This window comes from Lithobates pipiens, unplaced genomic scaffold (genome assembly GCF_037356315.1).
Source record: "Lithobates pipiens isolate NorthernLeopardFrog02 unplaced genomic scaffold, aLitPip1_a1.2 Scaffold_16, whole genome shotgun sequence".
Taxonomy (NCBI): Eukaryota; Metazoa; Chordata; class Amphibia; order Anura; family Ranidae; genus Lithobates; species Lithobates pipiens.
Window position 1 is genome coordinate 551,796,992 of NW_027507748.1, and position 20,157 is coordinate 551,817,148.

The window sequence follows — 20,157 nt, forward strand, 5'->3', positions numbered from 1 at the left end:
AAACAAATGCAGCCATCACATCTAAAGCCGCGTACACACGTAGCCGTCTGTCCGACGTACTTAGTCTGGTGGACTTCCCGCCAGACTGTCTGTCGGACTTTCCGAACGGGCTACTTGCCCACACAAGCACTTTTTGAGCGGACTAATATGGCGTACTAAGTCCGCCGTACTATCAGCCCTACTTTCGAAATGAACGGACTCGCCCACACACGCGGCGGAAAGTCCACTCATTTCGAGCGCGTCTCCAGGTAGGCGGGGCCCGCGAAGGAGACGTCGCTGGCCCCGTCGCCTGGTATGGACTTAAAGGGGAATCCCAACGCCGAAAAAAATCGGCGTGTGGGTCCCCCCCCAAGTCCACAACAGACCCTTGTCCGAGCACGATACCCGGTCGGCCAGGAAAGGGGGGGCGAGCGAGCGCCCCCCCCTCCTGAGCCGTACCAGGCCGCGTGCCCTCAACATTGGGGGTGCCTTGGGGAAGGGGGGGCCGCGCGGCCCCCCCACCCCAAAGCACCTTGTCCCCATGTTGATGAGGACAAGGGTCTCTTCGCGACAACCCTGGTCGTTGGTTGTCGGGGTCTGCGGGCGGGGGGCTTATCGGAATCCGGCCCCCCACCCTATGTGAATGAGTATGGGGTACAATGTACCCCTACCCATTCACCTGTAAAATAAAAGTACAAAAAAAACACAACACATGAGATAAAATACTTTATTGCACAGCACCGGGGGTCTTCCGTCTTCGGGGGTCTTCTCGCCGGACTCCTATCTTCTTGTAGCTCTTTTGCTAGCGGATGAGTCTGGCTTTCTTCCTCGCCACCGGCCTCTTCTTCCGACTTCGGGGGTCTCATGTGTTGTGTTTTTTTTGTACTTTTATTTTACAGGTGAATGGGTAGGGGTACATTGTACCCCATACTCATTCACATAGGGTGGGGGGCCGGTATCCGGGGGCCCCCTTATTAAAGGGGGCTCCCGGATTCCGATAAGCCCCCTGCCCGCAGACCCCCAACAACCAACGGCTAGGGTTGTCGGGAAGAGGCCCTTGTCCTCATCAACATGGGGACAAGGTGCTTTGGGGTGGGGGGGCCGCGCGGCCCCCCCTTCCCCAAGGCACCCCCAATGTTGAGGGCACGCGGCCTGGTACGGCTCAGGAGGGGGGGGGGGCGCTCGCTCGCCCCCCCCTTTCCTGGCCGACCGGGTATCGTGCTCGGACAAGGGTCTGTTGTGGACTTGGGGGGGGACCCTCACGCCGATTTTTTTCGGCGTTGGGGTTCCCCTTTAAGCCCATACCAGGCGGCGGGGCCAGCGACGTCTCCTTCGCGGGCCCCGCCTACCTGGAGACCCGCTCAAAATGAGCGGACTTTTCTCCGGGCGGGAAAAGTCCGCTCATTTCAAAAGTACGGCGGACTGGCATACACACGGCCGGATTGTCCGCCGAAATGCGAGTCCGGCGGGAAGATTGGAGTGCAACACGGCATTCTAAGTACGCCGTACTTTCGGGTCAAAAAAGTATGCCGGAGGCTACACACGGGGGGATTGTTTGGCGGACTTGAGTTTGCCGGACTTTTCCCCCGGATTGTTTGATCGTGTGTACGCGGCATAAGAACTGGTAAACTGCAATATAATAAATGCTTGCATTTGGGTTTAATACTGCTTGGCGGCTGGTGTTGCTGACCTTCTTTCTGAACATACCAGTTCTCTAGCAGTCAAACTTATCCAATATCTTCAACACTTAGCAATTTGGAATACATATGGAGATTAAGTGTTTTGATCTTTTCTCGTGTGTATGCTGTTTCCAGGTCAATGGCTCCAAGTATTGATGTCAGAGACAGCCATGTGACCAGCATTTTCAGGAGGAGGTTAGCTAAGGCAGCCTCTATAATTCTCTCTATTTATAATTTCTTAAACTGTATCCAAAAACACAAAAAAATTACAGCTCAAGATTTTTTTTTAATAATCTGAATAATACATGCTTGCAGAGGCGCAACTACACCTCATGATGCCCCCTAGCAACCTCTCGGTGATACATGGAATGAGTGGCCATTCTTTGCCTGATGAAGGGGCTATGCGCTCCAAAGTGCCAATCATATTGTGAAAAATAAATGGCTGTTTTGAGCTTGTGATGTGCTGGTGAGATTCTATGTTCTAAGCTTCATCTAAAACAATAGTGTAACTGATTTTACCATAAAGAATCCCTAAATCAAGGACAGATGAATAAAATAAATATATATTTTTTGGATCTTATAATTACATAAGTGTTAATGATCCTATACACAATTAACCTTAATACAAACTCTTTAAAAATTGTGTTGTAGAACTATAAACATCATTAGGCATGCAGGGTTATTATCAAAGTGATGGCCAGGGTGACGAGAAGCTCTGAAGGCAATGAATCTACTCACAGATGGGCGAAGCAAGGAAGATTAGGCTTAATAAAACAGTACTGTATCTAAGTTACCTTTACATGCACATTGATTTTCCATGTTTAAGTTGACTCAACAATCGTCTTGGGGGGCCTGTCCTCCCAACCAGGGACTATAGTTGGATTGCACGCTTGTGATCTCTACAGAATGTAACATATCTAAAACCTTTAAAAAGCCCTTTTATTCACTGAATTTAAATTTGATTTGACCTATTTAGATGTCTGTAGACAATCTGAATGCTGTAGTGCTGTATCAGTATCTCATACCATCACACTGGTGGTCCACCCAGGAACATGTGATGCCACCATCACGAATGCTCTCACTAAAGCGGAGCAGGAAAGTGCCTTGTTGCATTGTCTTCAAAAGAGAGTCCTCCACGCTGCGGCTCACAAATCCCATTACATGGCTGTGATAAAACACAAAACACCAGAAGAATGTTATTTGAGCAGGCAAGATATTTTTTTTTTGTTATGAACAAGACATTAGGAGTAAAGCCTGCCATACATGGGTTGAAATTCAGCCAGTTCAGCTGGGACCAACTGATTTTCGATGCATGTATGGCAGGCTGATTGAACTCAAGTGGATCCATCAATGGACTTGCATTCAACCAACCTGTGCGATTTTTCTACATGTGAATACTGACACCAGCTATAGATGCGTGCAGTATTCACTTAATTCTGCAGGCTGGGAAGGATCACCGCATCCCCCCCCCCCCCATGGCAGTATACAATGGCATTGCGGGAGGGATTCCCTGTGGTGGAAGAAAAGAAAATTGATTCATCTATGAGCTGGCTAAGCTCTGAGTTAGGCAAAGCATTCCTAGGCTTCCCCATTATAACAGGTCTCATGACAAGGAACTCAAGTCCAGACATACTTCTCTTCATACCGTTAAAGCTCTGGTCTAAGTAAGCATGTAGAAAGGAAAAACACTGAATACTAGGGCCTGGAGATTATGCAAAGGGCTGAACTAAGAGCTTAGATCAGTGGTTGTCAACTTAAAAATTATAAAAGGGCCTCAAGTGCGCCCCAACACTTGCAGCGGGCCAAATAATGGCAGTGCATTTTTGTGCATTGTGTCAAGTTAGGAAACCTATTTAAAATTAATGGACTATAATGCACCCCGAAATTTCAGTCTAGAGAAGTTGGAGTACCCTAACACCCAGCATTCATGCTAGTGGCAGTAAATTAACCCACAGCGTTGGTGCCTGAGAGTGCAATAATAACCCCTAGCATTGGTGTCAGTGAACGCAACACCACCTTCCATCATTAGAATTAGTGGATGCAAAATAACCCCCCGCACTGACATTAGTGAGTGCAATAATAACCCTCAACATCAGTTGATGCAATAAAAACCCTCAACATTGGTGTCAGTGGTCACAAAAATGACCCTCAACAATGGTGTCAGTGAGTGCACTAACATCTACCAACATTGGTGTCAGTGGCTGCAAATAGCCCAGTGCCAGTGAAATTTAACCATACATTTCAAACTCCACCTACCCTGCATTCAAGGACCTACAGTGAGGGAAAAATGTATTTGATCCCCTGCTTATTTTGTATGTTTGCCCACTGACAAAGAAATAATCAGTCTATAATTTTAATGGTAGGTTTATTTTAACAGTGGTTTCCAGGCTGACATTTGGTAACTCAAACCTTCAGCTCCCTCCACATATTTTCTATGGGATTATGGTCTGGAGACTGGCTGGGCCACTCCAGGACCTTAATGTGCTTATTGAGCCACTCCTTTGTTGCCTTGGCCTTGTGTTTTTGTTCATAGTCATGCTGGAATACCCATCCACGACCCATTTTCAATGCCCTGGCTGAGGGAAGGAGGTTCTCACCCAAGATTTGATGGCACATCGCCCCATTGTCCCTTTGATGCAGTGAAGTTGTCCTGTCCCTTTAGCAGAAAAACATCCCCAAAGCATAATGTTTCTACCTCCATGTTTGATGGTGGGGATGGTGCTCTTGGGGTCATAAGCAGTATTCCTCTTCCTCCAAACACAGCGAGTTCAGTTGATGCCAAAGAGCTTGATTTTGGTCTCATCTGACCACAACACTTTCACCCAGTTCTCCTCTGAATTATTCAGATGTTCATTAGCAAACTTCAGACGGGCCTGTACATGTGTTTTCTTGAGCACGGGGACCATATGGGCGCTGCAGGATTTCAGTCCTTCACGGTGTAGTGCGTTACCAATTGTTTTCTTGGTGACTATGGTCCCAGCTGCCTTGAGATCATTGACAAGATTCTCCTGTGTATTTCTGGGATGATTTCTCACCGTTCTCATGATCATTGAAACTCCACAAGGTGATATTTCGCATGGAGCCCAAGACCGAGGGAGAGTGACAGTTATTTTTTGTTTCTTCCATTTGAGAATAATAGCACAAACTGTTGTCACCTTCTCAGAAAAGCTGCTTGCCGATGGTCTTGAAGCCTATTCCAGCCTTGTGTAGGTCTACAATCTTGTCCTCCATATCTTTGGACAGCTGTTTGGCCTTGGCCATGAAGGAGAGATTGATTGCTCCTATGGACAGGTGTCTTTTATACAGGTAACAAGCTGAGATTAGAAACACTACCTTTAAGAGAGTGCTTCTAATCTCAGCTTGTTACCTGCATAGAAGACACATGGGAGCCAGAAATCTTGCTGATTGATAGGGGATTAAATATTTATTCCACTCATTAAAATGCAAATCAATTTATAACTTTTTTGAAATGTGTTTTTCTGGATATTTTTGTTGTTATTCTGTCTCTTGCTGTTAAAACAAACCTACCATTAAAATTATAGACTGATCATTTCTTTGTCAGTGGGAAAACTAAAAAATCAGCAGTGGATCAAATACTTTTTTCCCTCACTGTAGCATCCCACTGCGAATCTTCTGCCTACTAGCTTCAGGGTCACACACAGAGGGGAAGTGGGTTGTGTGTTAAGCCCCAGGGGCCTAGATGCTCCAGTCACTGATCTCATTGTGTGATGACAAGGTTTCATTCATATTTTAGGTGACTGGAAAATATGAGCGTTTGATGCTACAGTAGTGTACTTATTCAGTTTTTAGATTTACCAGTAGTACTGGTGTTACAAATCTGTCTTTTCTTTGGAGATTACCTAGTGCTCTTTCCAAGGCAAAAAAACATACAAAAAAACTCATAGGTGTGAACAGGCCTGTTCTTCATGCTGGGTTATTTATTGAAAAGTAGAATGTCACATACTAAAAAAGCATAATTACCCATCATTCCAAATGTTCTCTAGATGTAATTTGACAAGTGCCACAATGGCATCAAACCATACCCAAAAGGTGAAGGAAACTCTGGGCATGGTTTCCTGTCAATAACAAAAGATTTAGTTATAGAAATCCATATTTTTCTCCACAAACAAGATAACAAATACAGTAACTTAAATACTATTTAGGACATTCCCTACTGTAGGGTTTTGTAAAAAATATACAGTTATGGGAATATTTAGTAGAGTACTGACCATTAAAAAAGATTAAAATAAAATTTAATCAACTGCATTTGTAACTTTTTTATTATCAACTGCTAGGATGAATAGTGATGGTAAAGTTTTTAGTTTTTTTTAAAATAATGTTATACTTACCTGCTCTGTTCAGGGGTTTTGCACAGAGCAGCCCCGATCGGCTTATTCTGTGGTGCCCCAGTCTCCTCCTCTTCATCGGGTGCCCCCATGGAAAGCCGCTTTCCATGGGGGCACCCATACAGGTGTGCTCCCGAGCCCTGCTGCTGAATGCATCGACACAGACAGCAGCACTCAATGGCTCCTGCTGCTATCAATCTATCCAACGAGGACGAAGACAGCCGCTGGAGTTGCTAGGCTCTTGCACGGTGCTAAAACAGATCGGCTCAGGTAAGAAAAAGTGGGGGCTCTGAGGGCAGCTGCAGCACAGACATTTTTTCACTTTAATGCATTTAATGCCTTTAAGACTGTACCATGAAAGTAAAAGTACATCTAAAGGCTCCTGCTTGACATTCATAAAAGGTCCCAGCTCCAGTGTGATGCCATGCACAAGCTTCATAAAGTAAAAAAAACAAAAAAAATGCAAACGGTTAATTTTACACATCTCCTGCAGCTCACAATGGGAGTTAATTCAGAAAGCAGGGGGCAGGTCTAAAGCTGGACATAGCAGGGAGCAGCCAAATTTCGATCCATCTATGGGCAGGCTGGTTGTACTGAAGTCGATAGATAGATCGACTTCAGTACAACCAGCCTGACATTTTCTTTGCATTCAAACAGCAAACAGCAATACTGATCAGTGAATTCTGAAAGCGAGGAAATCTACCTGGCGTCGGAGCACAATAGCTGCCCGCAAAGGATTCCCCCATCAACGAGGAGTATGCTGATGGGGGAATTGAGTGATTATCTTTTGTTCAACCTGCTAGTTCAATGAAAGAAAATGTATCATCTATGGCCAGCCTAAGCGTGGCTCACTGCTGATTGGCCAGTGTATTAGCGAGGACAATGCAGATAGTCAAGCTCCCTGCAACATATTTTACTGTAGTGCAGGCACAGTCTACATTACGGGGACAACTCTGCTCTGAATTCAGAAGCGATGCATCAGCATTGTCATCCCATCAAAGGAAGCTGCATGAGTTGGACTTTACTGGCAGGATCAACATCTCTTTTTAAACTCTGCAGGGGACTAAGGGAAAACTGTAAATGCAGAGGCAGTTACAATTAAGCGTAGCAGCACATTGTTCTTTTTAACGAGGGGCAGCATTAAAATGAAAAGATACGCAGTTTACCAGTCATTACATATTTAATTTCGCTATAACAGTTTCAAACATTAGAAATTTTTTAGTATTACAATATGTAAAGCTTACTTTTGAGAACTTGCTCCAAGTCACAGCATTCCCTTCTTCACCTACTGTGCCTTTAAGCATAAAAATTATATGAAATTAATATTTGCATTGAGTTAACAAAATTACTTAGGAGTATTACAAGCAAAATAGGCATAGCATAGATTGCAAGGTTGTATAAAAGAGGCAAGGTGAAAACATGTTGTAGACAATAGACCAGTACTCTAGTGTGCTGAGAAAAATACTAATGAGTACTGACAAGTGTGTCTACTAAAAAATGTAATGAGTTTACCCTATCTGTGTTCCCATTGGTAAGATTTCTCCTCATTTCCTATTCAGGAGATACAAGGAAGTGAGAGGAAATCTCCCTGAAAAGGGGGAAACCCCATCTTTGACAGCTGAAAAAGTTGTCTCCACTAGAAGATTACCCCTATAATCCAGTTCCTGTTCCGATTCCTTAATTTCTGAGAAAGTGAATTGAAAAAGTATTCATACCCCTTGAAATTTTCCACATTTTGTCATGTTACAACCAAAAATGTAAATTTATTTTATTGGGATTTTATGTGATATGCCAACACAAACTGGCACATAACTGAAGTGGAAGGAAAATGTTAAATGGTTTTTAAATATATATTTGAAAAGTGTGGCGTGCATTTGTATTCAGCCCCCCTGAATCAATACTTTGTAGAACCACCTTTCACTGCAATTACAGCTGCAAGTGTTTTTGGGTATGTCTACACCAGCTTTGCACATCTAGAGAGTGAAATGTTTGCTCATTCTTCTCTGCAAAACAGCTTACGCTCTGTCAGATTGGATGGAGAGTGTCTGTAAACAGCAATTATCAAGTCTTGCCACAGATTCTCAATTGGATTTAGGTCTGGACTTTGACTGGGCCATTCTAACACATGAATATGCTTTGATCTAAACCATTGTAGATCTGGCTGCATGTTTAGGGTCATTGTCCTGCTGAAAGATGAACCTCCGCCCCAGTCTCAAGTCTTTTGCAGACTAATGCCCTGTACACATGGTCGCAAATTCCGACGGAAAAGGTCCGATCGGATTATATTGTCGGAAAATCCAAACGTGTGTGGGCTCTATCGGACTTTCAGTCGGCAATTCTGGCAGAAAAAATTTGAGAGCAGGATCTAAAATTTTCCCACAAAAAAATCTGATCTGACTTTTTCCGATCGTTTGTAGAGAATTCCGACGGACAAAGTGCTACGCATGCTCAGATTAAATTATGAGACCAAAGCTATTGGCTACTAGCCTCTCCCGTAGTCCCGTCGTACGCAACGAACGTCACCTCGTTCCGAACGATCGGATTTTCAGACAACTTTGTCCGACTGTGTGTATGCAACAACAGTTTCGAACAAAGTCCATTGGAAAAAATCAGACGGATTGTGTGTACAAGGCATAACAGGTTTTCTTCTAAGATTGCCCAGTATTTGGCACCATCCATCTTCCCATCACCTCTGACCAGCTTTCCTGTCACTGCTGAAGAAACGCATTCCCACAACATGATGCTGCCACCACCACCATGTTTCACGGTGGGGATGGTGTGTTCGGGGTGATGTGCAGTGTTAGTTTTCCACTATACATAATGTCTTTCGGCCAAAAAGGTCAATGTTGGTCTCGTCTGACCAGAGCACCTTCTTCCACAGGTTTTCTGTGTCTCCCACATGGCTTCTCGTAAACTACAAACAGGACTTCTTATGGATTTCTTTCAACAATGGCTTTCTTCTGGCCACTTTTCCATAAAGGCCAGATTTGTAGAATGCATGACTAATAGTTGTCCTGTGGACAGATTTTCCCACCTGAACTGTGGATCTCTGCAGCTCCCCCAGAGTTAATATGGGCCTCTTGGCTGCTTCTTACATTAATGCTGCCCTTGCCTGGTCTGTCAATTTAGGTGGACTGACATGTCTTGGTAGGTTTGCAGTTGTGCCATACTCTTTCCATTTTCGGATGATTTATTGAACAGTGCTCTGTGAGATGTTTAAAACTTGGGATATTTTTTTTATAACCTAACTCTGCTTTAAATTTCTCCACAACTTTATCACTGACCAGTGTTCCTTGGCCTTCATGATGCTGTCTCTGTTCACTAAGAATCTCTAACATACCTCTGAGGGCTTCATAGAACAGCTGTATTTATACTGAAAATAAATTACACACAAATGCACGCCACAAAATGTGGAAAGCTGCAATGGATTCTTCCCATTTCTGATTCTATCCAAAGAAAAACAAAACAAAAATGTCTAGCCAGAGTTCTCCTTTAAGCTAGTAAAACAACAAAACTATTGTATTAACATTTGGTAATAGGAGTCTTATAAGGGCACCAGGCTCCCATTGCTCCCATATTAGCCTGAGACCATTAGAAGATGCAGGGGCTTTCAGGTTGCCCAAATGGGTGGAGGAATCAGTTAAATTTAAAAAAATGGGTTGCTGGTTGAGTCATCCTCAGACAATGTTTATACATTTTCAAGGAAATACAAACAAAATAGAAACACCCTCACAGACATGAAGATTTTAGATCAATGGTCTCCAAACTTTCTAAAAAAGGGCCAGTTTACTATCCTTTGGACTGCAGGAGGGCTGGACTGTGGCCAGTGGGATGTAGAAAATGTGCTGCCATCAGTGGGAGTAAACAATGCTTTAGGCTTAGTCGTCAGTGGAAATAAAAAATTAACACCTGGGAACAGTAGGAGAAGGAATAGTCCCCATCATTGGCGTCAGTGGGATGAATAGTGTCCCATTGTTGGTGTCAGTGGGAGGAATAGTGACCCATCATTGGTGACGGAGGGAGGAACAGTGACCCATCATTGGTGACGGAGGGAGGAATAGTGTCCCATTGTTGGTGTCAGTGGGAGGAATAGTACCCCGTCGTTGGAAGGAATAGTAACCCATCATTGGCGACGGTGGGAGGAATAGTGACCCATTGTTGGTGCCGGTGGGAGGAATAGTGACCCATCCTGGGCGTCAGTTGGAGGAATAGTGACCCATAATTGGCATCGGTGGGAGGAATAGTGTCCCATATAAGTCCATTCAATATAGTCAAAATATTTGTGGATATTCAAATCCAGGCCAGCCCTGGAGACAGAAGAGGGGGTTGAGATCTGAAGGTTAATAAAATGGCAACCAATGTTTATGGATCTGCCTGGGATAAACCCAGTCTGGGCCTGGGTCTTCCACCGTCTAGATAAAGTTTTTGTAAGATTTTACTGCTGCGTTAGATCATAAACTAGGTCTAAAGATTTCACAGTAGAGGGGGTTTTATTGGGTTTGAGAATCAGGACAATTAAAGCTTCTCATTAAAGGATGGAGTAGGCCCTGTTTCTGTTCTTGCTCATAGAGATACAGCAACCTGGGACAAAACACTACTGATATTGTAAGTACTAATAAATAGGGAATGCACCTAGGCCAGGGGTTTTATATTTGGAAAAGGAGGAGAGAATGTGACCTATTTCCTCTGCTTAGATTTTTGAGCCTAAGATTTACCAATGTTCTCAATCCAGGCTAAGTAGAGAAATTAATTGAAAATAGTGTATAAGATCACCTGGCTCGTATTAAGCAGGAGAGTTTGCTAAAGTTTAATATAGGATTTCAAAAAAAGCCTCCATGATACCCTTTTGTTAGAGGTTTGCAAATTCTGTTGAGCATCACAGATTCTGGGTATGGAGCACGGAACTTGTTCTGGTTTAACAAAATAGCCAAAAACGACAGCCCATTTTTTGTCCCCAGATTTAAACACTAAGGGCCGGTTCACACTGCAGGCGAGGCGAGGCGACTCCGACTTGCCTCGCCGCGACCTCAGCGGCAACTTGCAGATGACTTCTGTATAGAAGTCAATGCAAGTCGCCCCGAGGTCGCCCAAAAGTAGTACAGGAACCTTTTTCTGAGTCGGACCGACTCGAGTCGCTCCTCTCAGAACGGTTCCATTGTACAGAACGGGGGCGACTTGCGAGAGCGAGGCGGGGCGAGTCGTGTCGCCTCGCATCGCCCGCTGTGTGAACCGGCTCTTAATGTGCTTGATGATATAAGAGCTTCTTCTAGAGTTCTGTCAGCAAGAGAAAGGTCAAATATCCTGAACCACTTCTGGTACATTGCCCCTCTCTTGACCTCACACTATGACTGACAGGCCACTTACAGTGATTAACAGTCTATGCAAACAAACATTCGTTCCCCACCCCCACTGACAAACACGCCTAATCATTACAGCTCCATTGCATTATTGTAATTGTGACAGCTTTGATGAACATAGCGCGGATCTGACCTATCCACATCCATAACATCTGTAGGTGCCTGATCAAAGTGGAGTTCTATCAATTAGAGCTATGACATCACAGAATTCTCAGGGGAGTTTTTTTTAGGTCAACAGTATTGATTTCCAAACTATTAAAAGCTCTTATTCACACATATGTGACAACACTGATAGGTGGTTTTAACTTGCATCCTAGAGTTCAGCTTTAATGATAACAGAGCTGCATTCATTTATTTTTATTACATCTAGAGTTCAGCTTTAAGAATGAGCTTAGAGTCAGAGTCCATTCACACAGGGGCAACTTTGGATCTGACTTGAAGTTGCCCCAAGTCGCATGACATGATAAAATCAATGTAAGTGAATGAGAGCCGTCTTAATGCGCACTACGGAAGTAGCTCTAGAAAAGGTTCCTGTACTACTTAAATCCGACTTCTAGGTGACTTGTACCCATTGATTTCAATGGTAGTTGCCTCCAAGTCGGATCCCCTGTTTTAACTGAAGCAACTTTCCAGGAAGTAAAAATAGATTTCTAGGCAAACCCCTCCCTCCCACAGAGCTGATTATTATGTGATTGGCCACTGGCAAAGACCCCTGTCCTGGAGGCAACTTGTGTTGTAAGTTGCCTCAAGTCGTGTCCAAGCTGCCTCCCAAAGTCGCGCTGGAAGTCGTGTTGCCCCTGTGTGAATGGACTCCAAGTCTGTTAGATGCCAAATGTGTTAGAATAAGATTATAGCAATTATAAAAATTTGAGAGATTAAAAAACAAACTATACCACATAGTTTCTTTTCCAACATTTGTAGCTGGTCTTTATTCAAACCTCTCTTGGTGCAGCAGGAAAACTGCCAGCTCAGGGCATTAGATAGGAGAAGCCAAGGGGCAGCTGGGGGGTTGGAGAAAAAATTCAAATCCTAAAAAAGAAGAGGTACAGAAAAGTAATTCAGAGCTTCTACTAAAACAATATTCTCAATGTCAGTGAAGTACAGTTCATCCGAAAAGTATTCACAGAGCTTCACTTTTTACACATTTTGTTATGTTACAGTCTTATTCCCAAATGCATTATACTCATTATTTTCCTCAGAATTCTACAAACAATACTCCATAATGACAACGTGAAATATGTTTATTTGAAAAAAAAAAAAATCACATGTACATAAGTATTCAAAGCCTTTGTCGTGACACTCAAAATTGAGCATCCTGTTTCCACTAATCATCTTTGAGATGTTTCTACAACTTGGAGTCCATCTGTGGTAAATTCAGTTGATTGGACATGATTTAGAAAGGCACACACCTGTCTATATAAGGTCCAACAGTTAACAGTGCATGTCAGAGCAAAACCAAGCCATGAAGTCCAAGGAATTTTCTGTAGACCTCCAAGACAGGATTATATTAAGGCACGGATCTGGGGAAGGGTACAGAAAAATTTCTGCAGCTTTAAAGGTACCAATGAGCACAATGGCTTCCATCATCCATAAATGGGAGCAGTTTGGAACCACCAGGACTCTTCCTACAGCGGACCGCCTGGCCAAACTGAGTGATCGGGGGAAAAGGCCCTTAAGTCAGAGAGGTGACCATGAACCCGATGGTCACTTTGAGCACTCCACCAATCAGGCCTGTATGGTAGAGTGGCCAGGCGGAAGCCACTCCTCAGTAAGAGGCACACGACAGCCCTCCTGGAATTTGCCAAAAGGCACCTAAAGAACTCCCAGACCATGAGAAACAAAATTCACTGGGCTGACAAAACAAAAATTGAACTCTTTGACAAGTGCCATGTCTGGAGGAAACCAGGCTGCAATCATTAACTGGCCAATACCATCCCTATAGGGAACCATGGTGGTGGCAGCATCATATGCTGTGGGGTTGTTTTTCAGTGGCAGGAACTGGGAGACTATTTAGGATCAAGGGAAAGATGAATGCAGTGACCGGATGTGAGCGAGGAAACAAGTGTTTCTCTGGAGCTCCACAACTATCCTGGGAATAATCCGATCTTCTGAGCTTTTATGCCCCTAATTCTGCTCCCACACTACCGAGCTACGAGCGGGACATCCTGGACATGAGAAAGACCCAAACACAGGCAAACATCGCAGAACATCATGCGCCAGATACGCTCTGCACGAGGCCTGGAACAGGGCCCCGCCTCTGCCATCTTGCCACCTAGGCAGTCTGCTAAGAGCACCAGAAGGGCTGACAAGCAGATGGAGATCAGCAGCAGCGCAACGTGGCCAAGAGAATTCCCTACCCGCATCCCCAGCACAGGGGGACGCCTCGGATGCTATCACCAGACCCATCCCGGAGGCCATAGACACCAGCAAGGCCGCGGTAATGATTCGGTCATCTTGCCACAGAGTGCACACTTATCAGGCACGACCTGGATAAAATCCGAGGAAGGCTCACCACAGCAGAAGGCAGAATCTCTGATGTGGAGGATGCGACGCACTCACAAGGAACGCAATTGTCTGATCTGCAGGAATTGGTAAGATCCCTGCAACATAGAGCTGATGACGCCAAGGACAGGCAAAGGAGGAATAATGTCAGAGTGGTGGGATTGCCTGAAGGGGCGGAGGGGGCTAAAACTGCCATGTTTGCAGAGCAATTGTTCAAGCAAATCCTGCAATTGGTTGACCTATCCCCCACATATCTGGTAGAACGTGCACATAGAGTACCCACAGGAACTCGCCCTCCTGGTGCTTTCCCGCAAACACTTCTGGTGCGATTCCTAAATTATCAAGACCGGGACATGATCCTGACGGAATAAAGGAAGCATCAGGAATTACGTTTTGCGAATATAAAAGTAATGCTGTTCCCTAACTTCTCAGCTGAAACCCAATGGAAAAGGAGATCCTTCAATGAGGTCCACAAGAAGATGAGAGAAAGAGAGATCCAGTACAGTATGCTGTACCCTAGCAGGCTGAGGGTGTAATATAAAGGATCAATTAAATTCTTTGACAGCCCGTTGGAAGCCAGTGAGTGGCTTGTCAGAAATCCCTAGGTCTGTAGGCTACTGAATTAATCCGGTCCCAAGATGTACTGGGACATTGGAGAGTTCAATCTGGGAGGTAAGCTATATTTGCTGAATTCCTACTGTGATGCTTTTATTTTACTCTGTCAAGTTTCTTTAGTTTTTTTTCTTTATTCTTCATTTTTCACTCACACACCTCTCCTATGAACAGAAGGGAATTGTATCTGACTACCTGCACTGTATAAATCCTGTTTCCCATAAGTCTTTTACTGCTGCAAAGTTATATCTGATGGGGGCCACTAGGGATATGACAAAAATCCACGTGTAGGTGAAACTCTGCTCCTATAATTCCTTGTCACATGGAGATCCATGAGGACACGTAAAAAAGTCACCTTAAATTTGCCGAACAGTTTGTCACAAGGTTGAAGACTCTCTATATTTTTTCATTCTTCCTCTTTTTTGGGGAGCTTGGGACTAAGCCACATACCAGCGGTTGTGTTTTTTCTTTTCTTTTGTTTTTGTTCAGTTCTGGTATAATGGCGAGTTTTAACTCAGTTCACTATTCACACGGGGGAAAATGCATAGCATTTTTGTGGCACTGGTCTAATGTTTCAGCTAGTACCTGTAGATTATACAGGGTGCTGCACTCAGACTCCTGATACTCAAAATTCAAGTTAGACTTACCGGTAACTTGTTTTCCAGTAGACTTTCAGGACAGCCACCTGAGAGATCATGGCTCCACCTCCCAAAGGAAACACCTCCTCCATCAGAGCTTTTTAGGGAAGTCTCCACGCAGCCTTCCTCAGCTGTTTGTAGAGACTCTCCAACCCCAGCTGCAAGACATAATCGACAGTTATATCATAGTATTACAGCAAATCACATAAACCACAGGGTGGGTTATTGCTGTCCTGAAAGTCTACTGGAAAACAAGTTACCGGTAAGTCTAACTTGAATTTTCCAAAATGACTTTCAGGACAGCCACCTGAGAGGATTACCGAGACTTACTCCATTCAGGGCGGGAGAACAGCCTGTAAGACTTTCCTTCCAAAAGCCTGATCCCCAGCCGACAAAAGATCTAGCCTATAATGGCGGGCAAATGTTGTTAGACTTGACCAGGTAGCAGCCTTACATATCTGTTTGGGGGTGGCGCCAGCTTTCTCTGCCCAACTCACCTCTGTAGCCCTTGTGGAATGAGCCCGGACGTTCACTGGACTCCTCTGACCAACACAGGAATAACACAGGAATTCCGAAATTGTCATTCTCAGCCATCTGGCTATGGTTCCCTTGGATGCCTGTTTTCCCTTTTTAGTGCCAGAAAACGAAACAAAGAGAGCCTCCAACTGTCTAAAGTCTCTAGTGGCTTCTAAATAACTTAAAACTGCCCTCTTAACATCCAAAGTGTGGAAATCTTCTTCTTTCCTAGCTGATGGATTAGAGCAGAATGTAGGGAGAATTATCTCCTGGGAACGATTTTGAAGTGATGCCACCTTGGGCAAAAAATGTGGGTCTGTTTTAAGGACTAACCTGTCCGGAAAAACAAAAAAGAACAGCTCCCTGATTGACAATGCCTCTAACTCACTGACTCTGCGAGCTGAAGTAATGGCTACTAAAAAAAACAGTTTTCAAAGTAATCCATTTCAGGGAGACTGAAACAATAGGTTCAAATGGACCCTTGGTCAGGGCCTGCAGGACAGTAGATAGGTCCCAGCCCGGGCAGCTTCTAGATACTACAGGTCTAGAGCGAGAAAGAGCTCTAAAAAACCTGATTACTAGTGGGTCAGATGCCAATGGCTTCTCCAGAAAGACCCCTAATGTGGCCACCTGCACCTTTAGGGTGCTGATTGCTAACTTATTATCAGCACCTTCCTGTAGGAATTCCAGAACCGAAGCAATCGGTCTCGGTGACCTAGCTGAAGTTCTGCACTTGGAGTTAAACATCTTCCAGTATTTAAAATATATTGCCCTGGTAACTTTTTTCCTACTGGACAATAAGGTAGCAACCAGCCTGTCCGAGAAACCCTTCTTCAAGAGCTGTTCTTCAGAAACCAAGCCGTGAGTCTTAGTTTCTCTAAGTCTTGATGGACTAGTTGGCCCTGCTGCAGAAGATCTTGTCTCAGGAGGAGATGCCAGAAAGGTCTTTGTTACATCTGAAGAAGGGCCGAGAACCATGGTCGTTTGGGCCAAAAGGGGGAGATCAGAATTACCCCTGAATCTTCTTCCCTGATCTTCCCTAACACCCGGGGAATCAATTGAAACGGGGGAAAGGCATAGGCTAGACGAATATTCCAGCTGTGTGCTAGTGCATCTACTCCCAAAGACCTCTCGTGCCTGTTCAGAGAGAAAAAGAGAGGGACCTGGGCATTTTCCTGAGTGGCAAAGAGATCTACCTCTGGCTGACCCCATCTCTCTCCAATCAGTCTGAAGACTTCTGGTTTCAAACGCCACTCTGCCTCTAGAACATGGATCCTGCTAAGAAAGTCTGCCTTTTCGTTCAGGGACCCCTTTAGGTGGACTGCTGATAAGGACTGAGTAAACCGCTCTGCCCAGCCCAGGATACCTTTTGCTAAAACCCGTAGCACCCTGCTTCTGGTTCCTCCCCGTCTGTTGACATATGCCACTACCATGGCATTGTCGGACAAAATCTGGACGTGTCGCTTTCGAACCACGTCTGTGAAGGCCCATATCGCCTTCTCCACTGCCTTCAGTTCCCTCCAATTTGAGAACGTCTGTGCCTCTTCTATGGACCATGAGTCCTGGACCCACTGGGTGTCCACATGGGCCCCCCAACCCCAGGCGCTGGTGTCTGTTGTCAGCCGGACCTGGACAGGGAAGGACCATAACAGGCCTCCACCACTACAGACCCCTTCTCACTGAGGTGGGGATCCTCACCAGATTGTCCAGAGAACTCTAACGATGATCCCAAGCCTCCAGCAGGAAAGCCTGAAGAGGCCTAAAGTGATGTTTCGCCCATTGGACCGCCGGAATAGAGGAAGTCAATGTCCCTAGAACCGACATCACCTTCCTGATGGGTTGGGGCTGGTTGTACTGTAACTGCGCTGCCCCCTGGAAGAGTTTCACCCCTTTTTCTTCTGGCAGGAAGATTTTTTTGGTCTATGGAGCTGATCCGCAACCCCAGGAATGTCACTTCCTGAGCGGGCACCAGGTTTGACTTTTGAAAATTCATGACCCAACCTAGCTTCCTTAAGTGGCCGCAGGCTCCGTCGAGGTCTTTTTGCAACCCCTCTCTGGTCTGGGCAAAAAACAATAAGTCGTCCAGATACGGGATCACTGAGATTCCCTCCAGGTGAAGAGGAGCTAATGCTTCTGCCATAATTTTGGTGAATACCCTCGGGGATGACGACAGACCAAAAGGGAGGGCCCTGAATTGTAGATGAACAACCCTGCTCCCTTCCCTTAATGCCAACCTCAGAAATCTCTGAGACCCGCTCCAAATCGGGACATGAAGGTACGCATCCTGTAAATCCACGGAGGCCATATAGCATCCCAGGGACAGGAGGTTTCTTACTGAAAAAATAGAATCCATCCGAAACCTCTCGCACCGTACCAACTTGTTTAGCCCCTTGAGGTTTAAAATTAGATGGAACTTTCCAGAAGGTTTCCTGACCAGGAACACATGAGAGTAAAATCCCTGACCTAATTCCTCTGCTGGGACCGGCAAGACAACCCCCTGAAACATCAGGTCCTGAATTAGGGCCTTCATAGCAAGGGCCTTGACTGGGTCACTGGGAACATTGGTGACCAGGAATCTTTGAGGGGGGTACTCGGTAAACTTGATTTTGTAACCCTGGGAAACCATAAACAGGACAAATTGGTATTGAGTTATGGTCTCCCACTGAGGGAAAAACTCCCGAAGTCTCCCCCCTACTCTGACCAAAGAGTCATTGCGACTAGGAGGTGGACGCAGGAGGATTGAGGAGGACTCCCCCTTTACCCTTGGGCTTCTGTGCCCAAGATTTCCTCCTGTTTTGCGTCCCAACCTCCGCTTGACCCCTAGGTCCCCGAAAAAATGCTTACGTGCCTGCGCCGGCTTTTTCTTTACAGGAAAGGACTTCTTCCTGTCCGCTGTTCGGTCCAAAATAGATTCCAACTCTGCAACGAACAATAAATCCCCTGAAAAAGGTAAGCCACAGAGCCTATTTTTCGAGGCCATGTCCCCTGGCCAGGTCTTTAGCCACAAGGCCCGTCTAACCAAATTGGTCAGGACGGCTGACCTGGCTGACATACGGACAGATTCTGCCGAGGCATCAGCAATATAGGCAATAGCTGCAGACAGAGTAGCAAAGGAATTCAGGATCTCTTGCTTAGGGGAATCAGCCATAATGTGAGATTTTAATTGGTTAACCCAATGGTCCAGATTCCTTGCCACACAGGTCGTTGCCATGGCTGGTTTCAAATTTATCATCACTGACTGCCAGGCCCTTTTCAGAAGCAGATCCATCTTCTTATCCGTAGGTTCCTTTAAAGTGCTCATATCTTCAAAAGCTAGATCCGTTGATTTTGATACTTGGGAAAAAGCTGAATCCAGCTTCGGAACCTTGCTCCACACTAAATCTGGGCTATCTTCAAAGGGAAATCTCTTCCTGTGAGATCTGGAAAAAAAAGGTTTTTTTCTCCGGCTCCAACCATTCCCTTTTAATCATGTCGGACACCAAGGCAGTGCACCGGGAAGGTGCGAGATCTGGAATCTCCTAGGCCTGCATACATACGATCATGCACGGATAGCTCCTTCTTTTCCTCTTCGATACCCAAAATCACTTTAAGGAGGCCCCCCACTTCTTCCAATGACAATTTGTACTTGGAAGCTGAGTCCTCATCCTCTTCTTCCTCAGAGTCCGATTCCTCTAGGGCCAATGAAAAGGAATCCTGTGAGGTGTCCTGGGACAAACCTCTCCCCAACAGCAACTGCGAACCTCCCGGTTCTGAAGGGGACTGCTGAACTTTAGACTCCCCCCCGACGTTCCAGGTTACAGCTTAGACCTGAAAGCCTGAAAGGTTGCTTTAAGCTCATCCTTAATGGACGATACCAAGTCACCACATAATGACGGGGACTCCTCCCTGACTAGGCTTGCGATACAAGTGTCACTGAGCATCTTGGCCCAGGTTTCGCTGAGTTTTTCCTTGCAAACAGGACATCTCCTTTTGACAGGTTGGGCAGAGCTCTTCGCCTAATAAACAGAAAGAGACAAGAAAAAAAAAAACCCAAGCTGTTTTTTTTTTTTGCAAACAAATGCAAAAAACACCCAGGTGCAACTAAGGGAGAAACCACCATTCCCCAGTGCCCTCGCAAGCCGACACCCCCCAGAAACTTCCACCATTGCACACCTAGCAAGGGAGGGAAAGGGAGGGGGGGTGCGGGGAGTGAGGGGGGAAGAAAGGGTGAACACCTCCCCCCCTCACACAGGAGTATAGGATTCAGCACATCAGAGCCCCGGTCCTACCTTCACCTTGCTGGCGCCTTGGCTTGCCCCCTTGTTCGTGTCACTATCCATCGCTTGGAACACACACTGCCGCCGGTTCCAGATTCAAAAACGCTGCTGCGCCCGACCGGAACCGGAAAGTCCTCCTCTCTCTTCCTGCGTTCCAACGCCAGGAAATTACGCGGAACGTCGCTGGAAGCCCCGCCCTCCTTTTCCCAAAGGACGCGGCCAAGCCTTCTCGGCCACCCGAGACAAGCGACCGCGCTCCCGCGATGCAGCGC

General features: G+C 45.6%; 1 protein-coding gene across 5 annotated transcripts in view; it reads right to left on the reverse strand.

The window, feature by feature from the left end:
* STAT2 (signal transducer and activator of transcription 2) overlaps window positions 1–20,157 on the reverse strand; it is a 217,769-nt gene that overhangs the window by 83,313 nt on the left and 114,299 nt on the right. For all 5 annotated transcript variants that reach the window (XR_013274624.1, XM_077483450.1, XM_077483451.1 and 2 more), the window contains 4 exons: window positions 12,255–12,390; window positions 7,249–7,298; window positions 5,640–5,734; window positions 2,684–2,823 (listed from right to left, as the gene is read on the reverse strand). Coding sequence is in view for 4 of the 5 variants with exons in the window: in XM_077483450.1 (XP_077339576.1) it covers window positions 2,684–2,823; window positions 5,640–5,734; window positions 7,249–7,298; window positions 12,255–12,390 (421 nt within the window). In the remaining variant the exon portion in view is untranslated. The remainder of the gene's footprint in view (window positions 1–2,683; window positions 2,824–5,639; window positions 5,735–7,248; window positions 7,299–12,254; window positions 12,391–20,157) is intronic.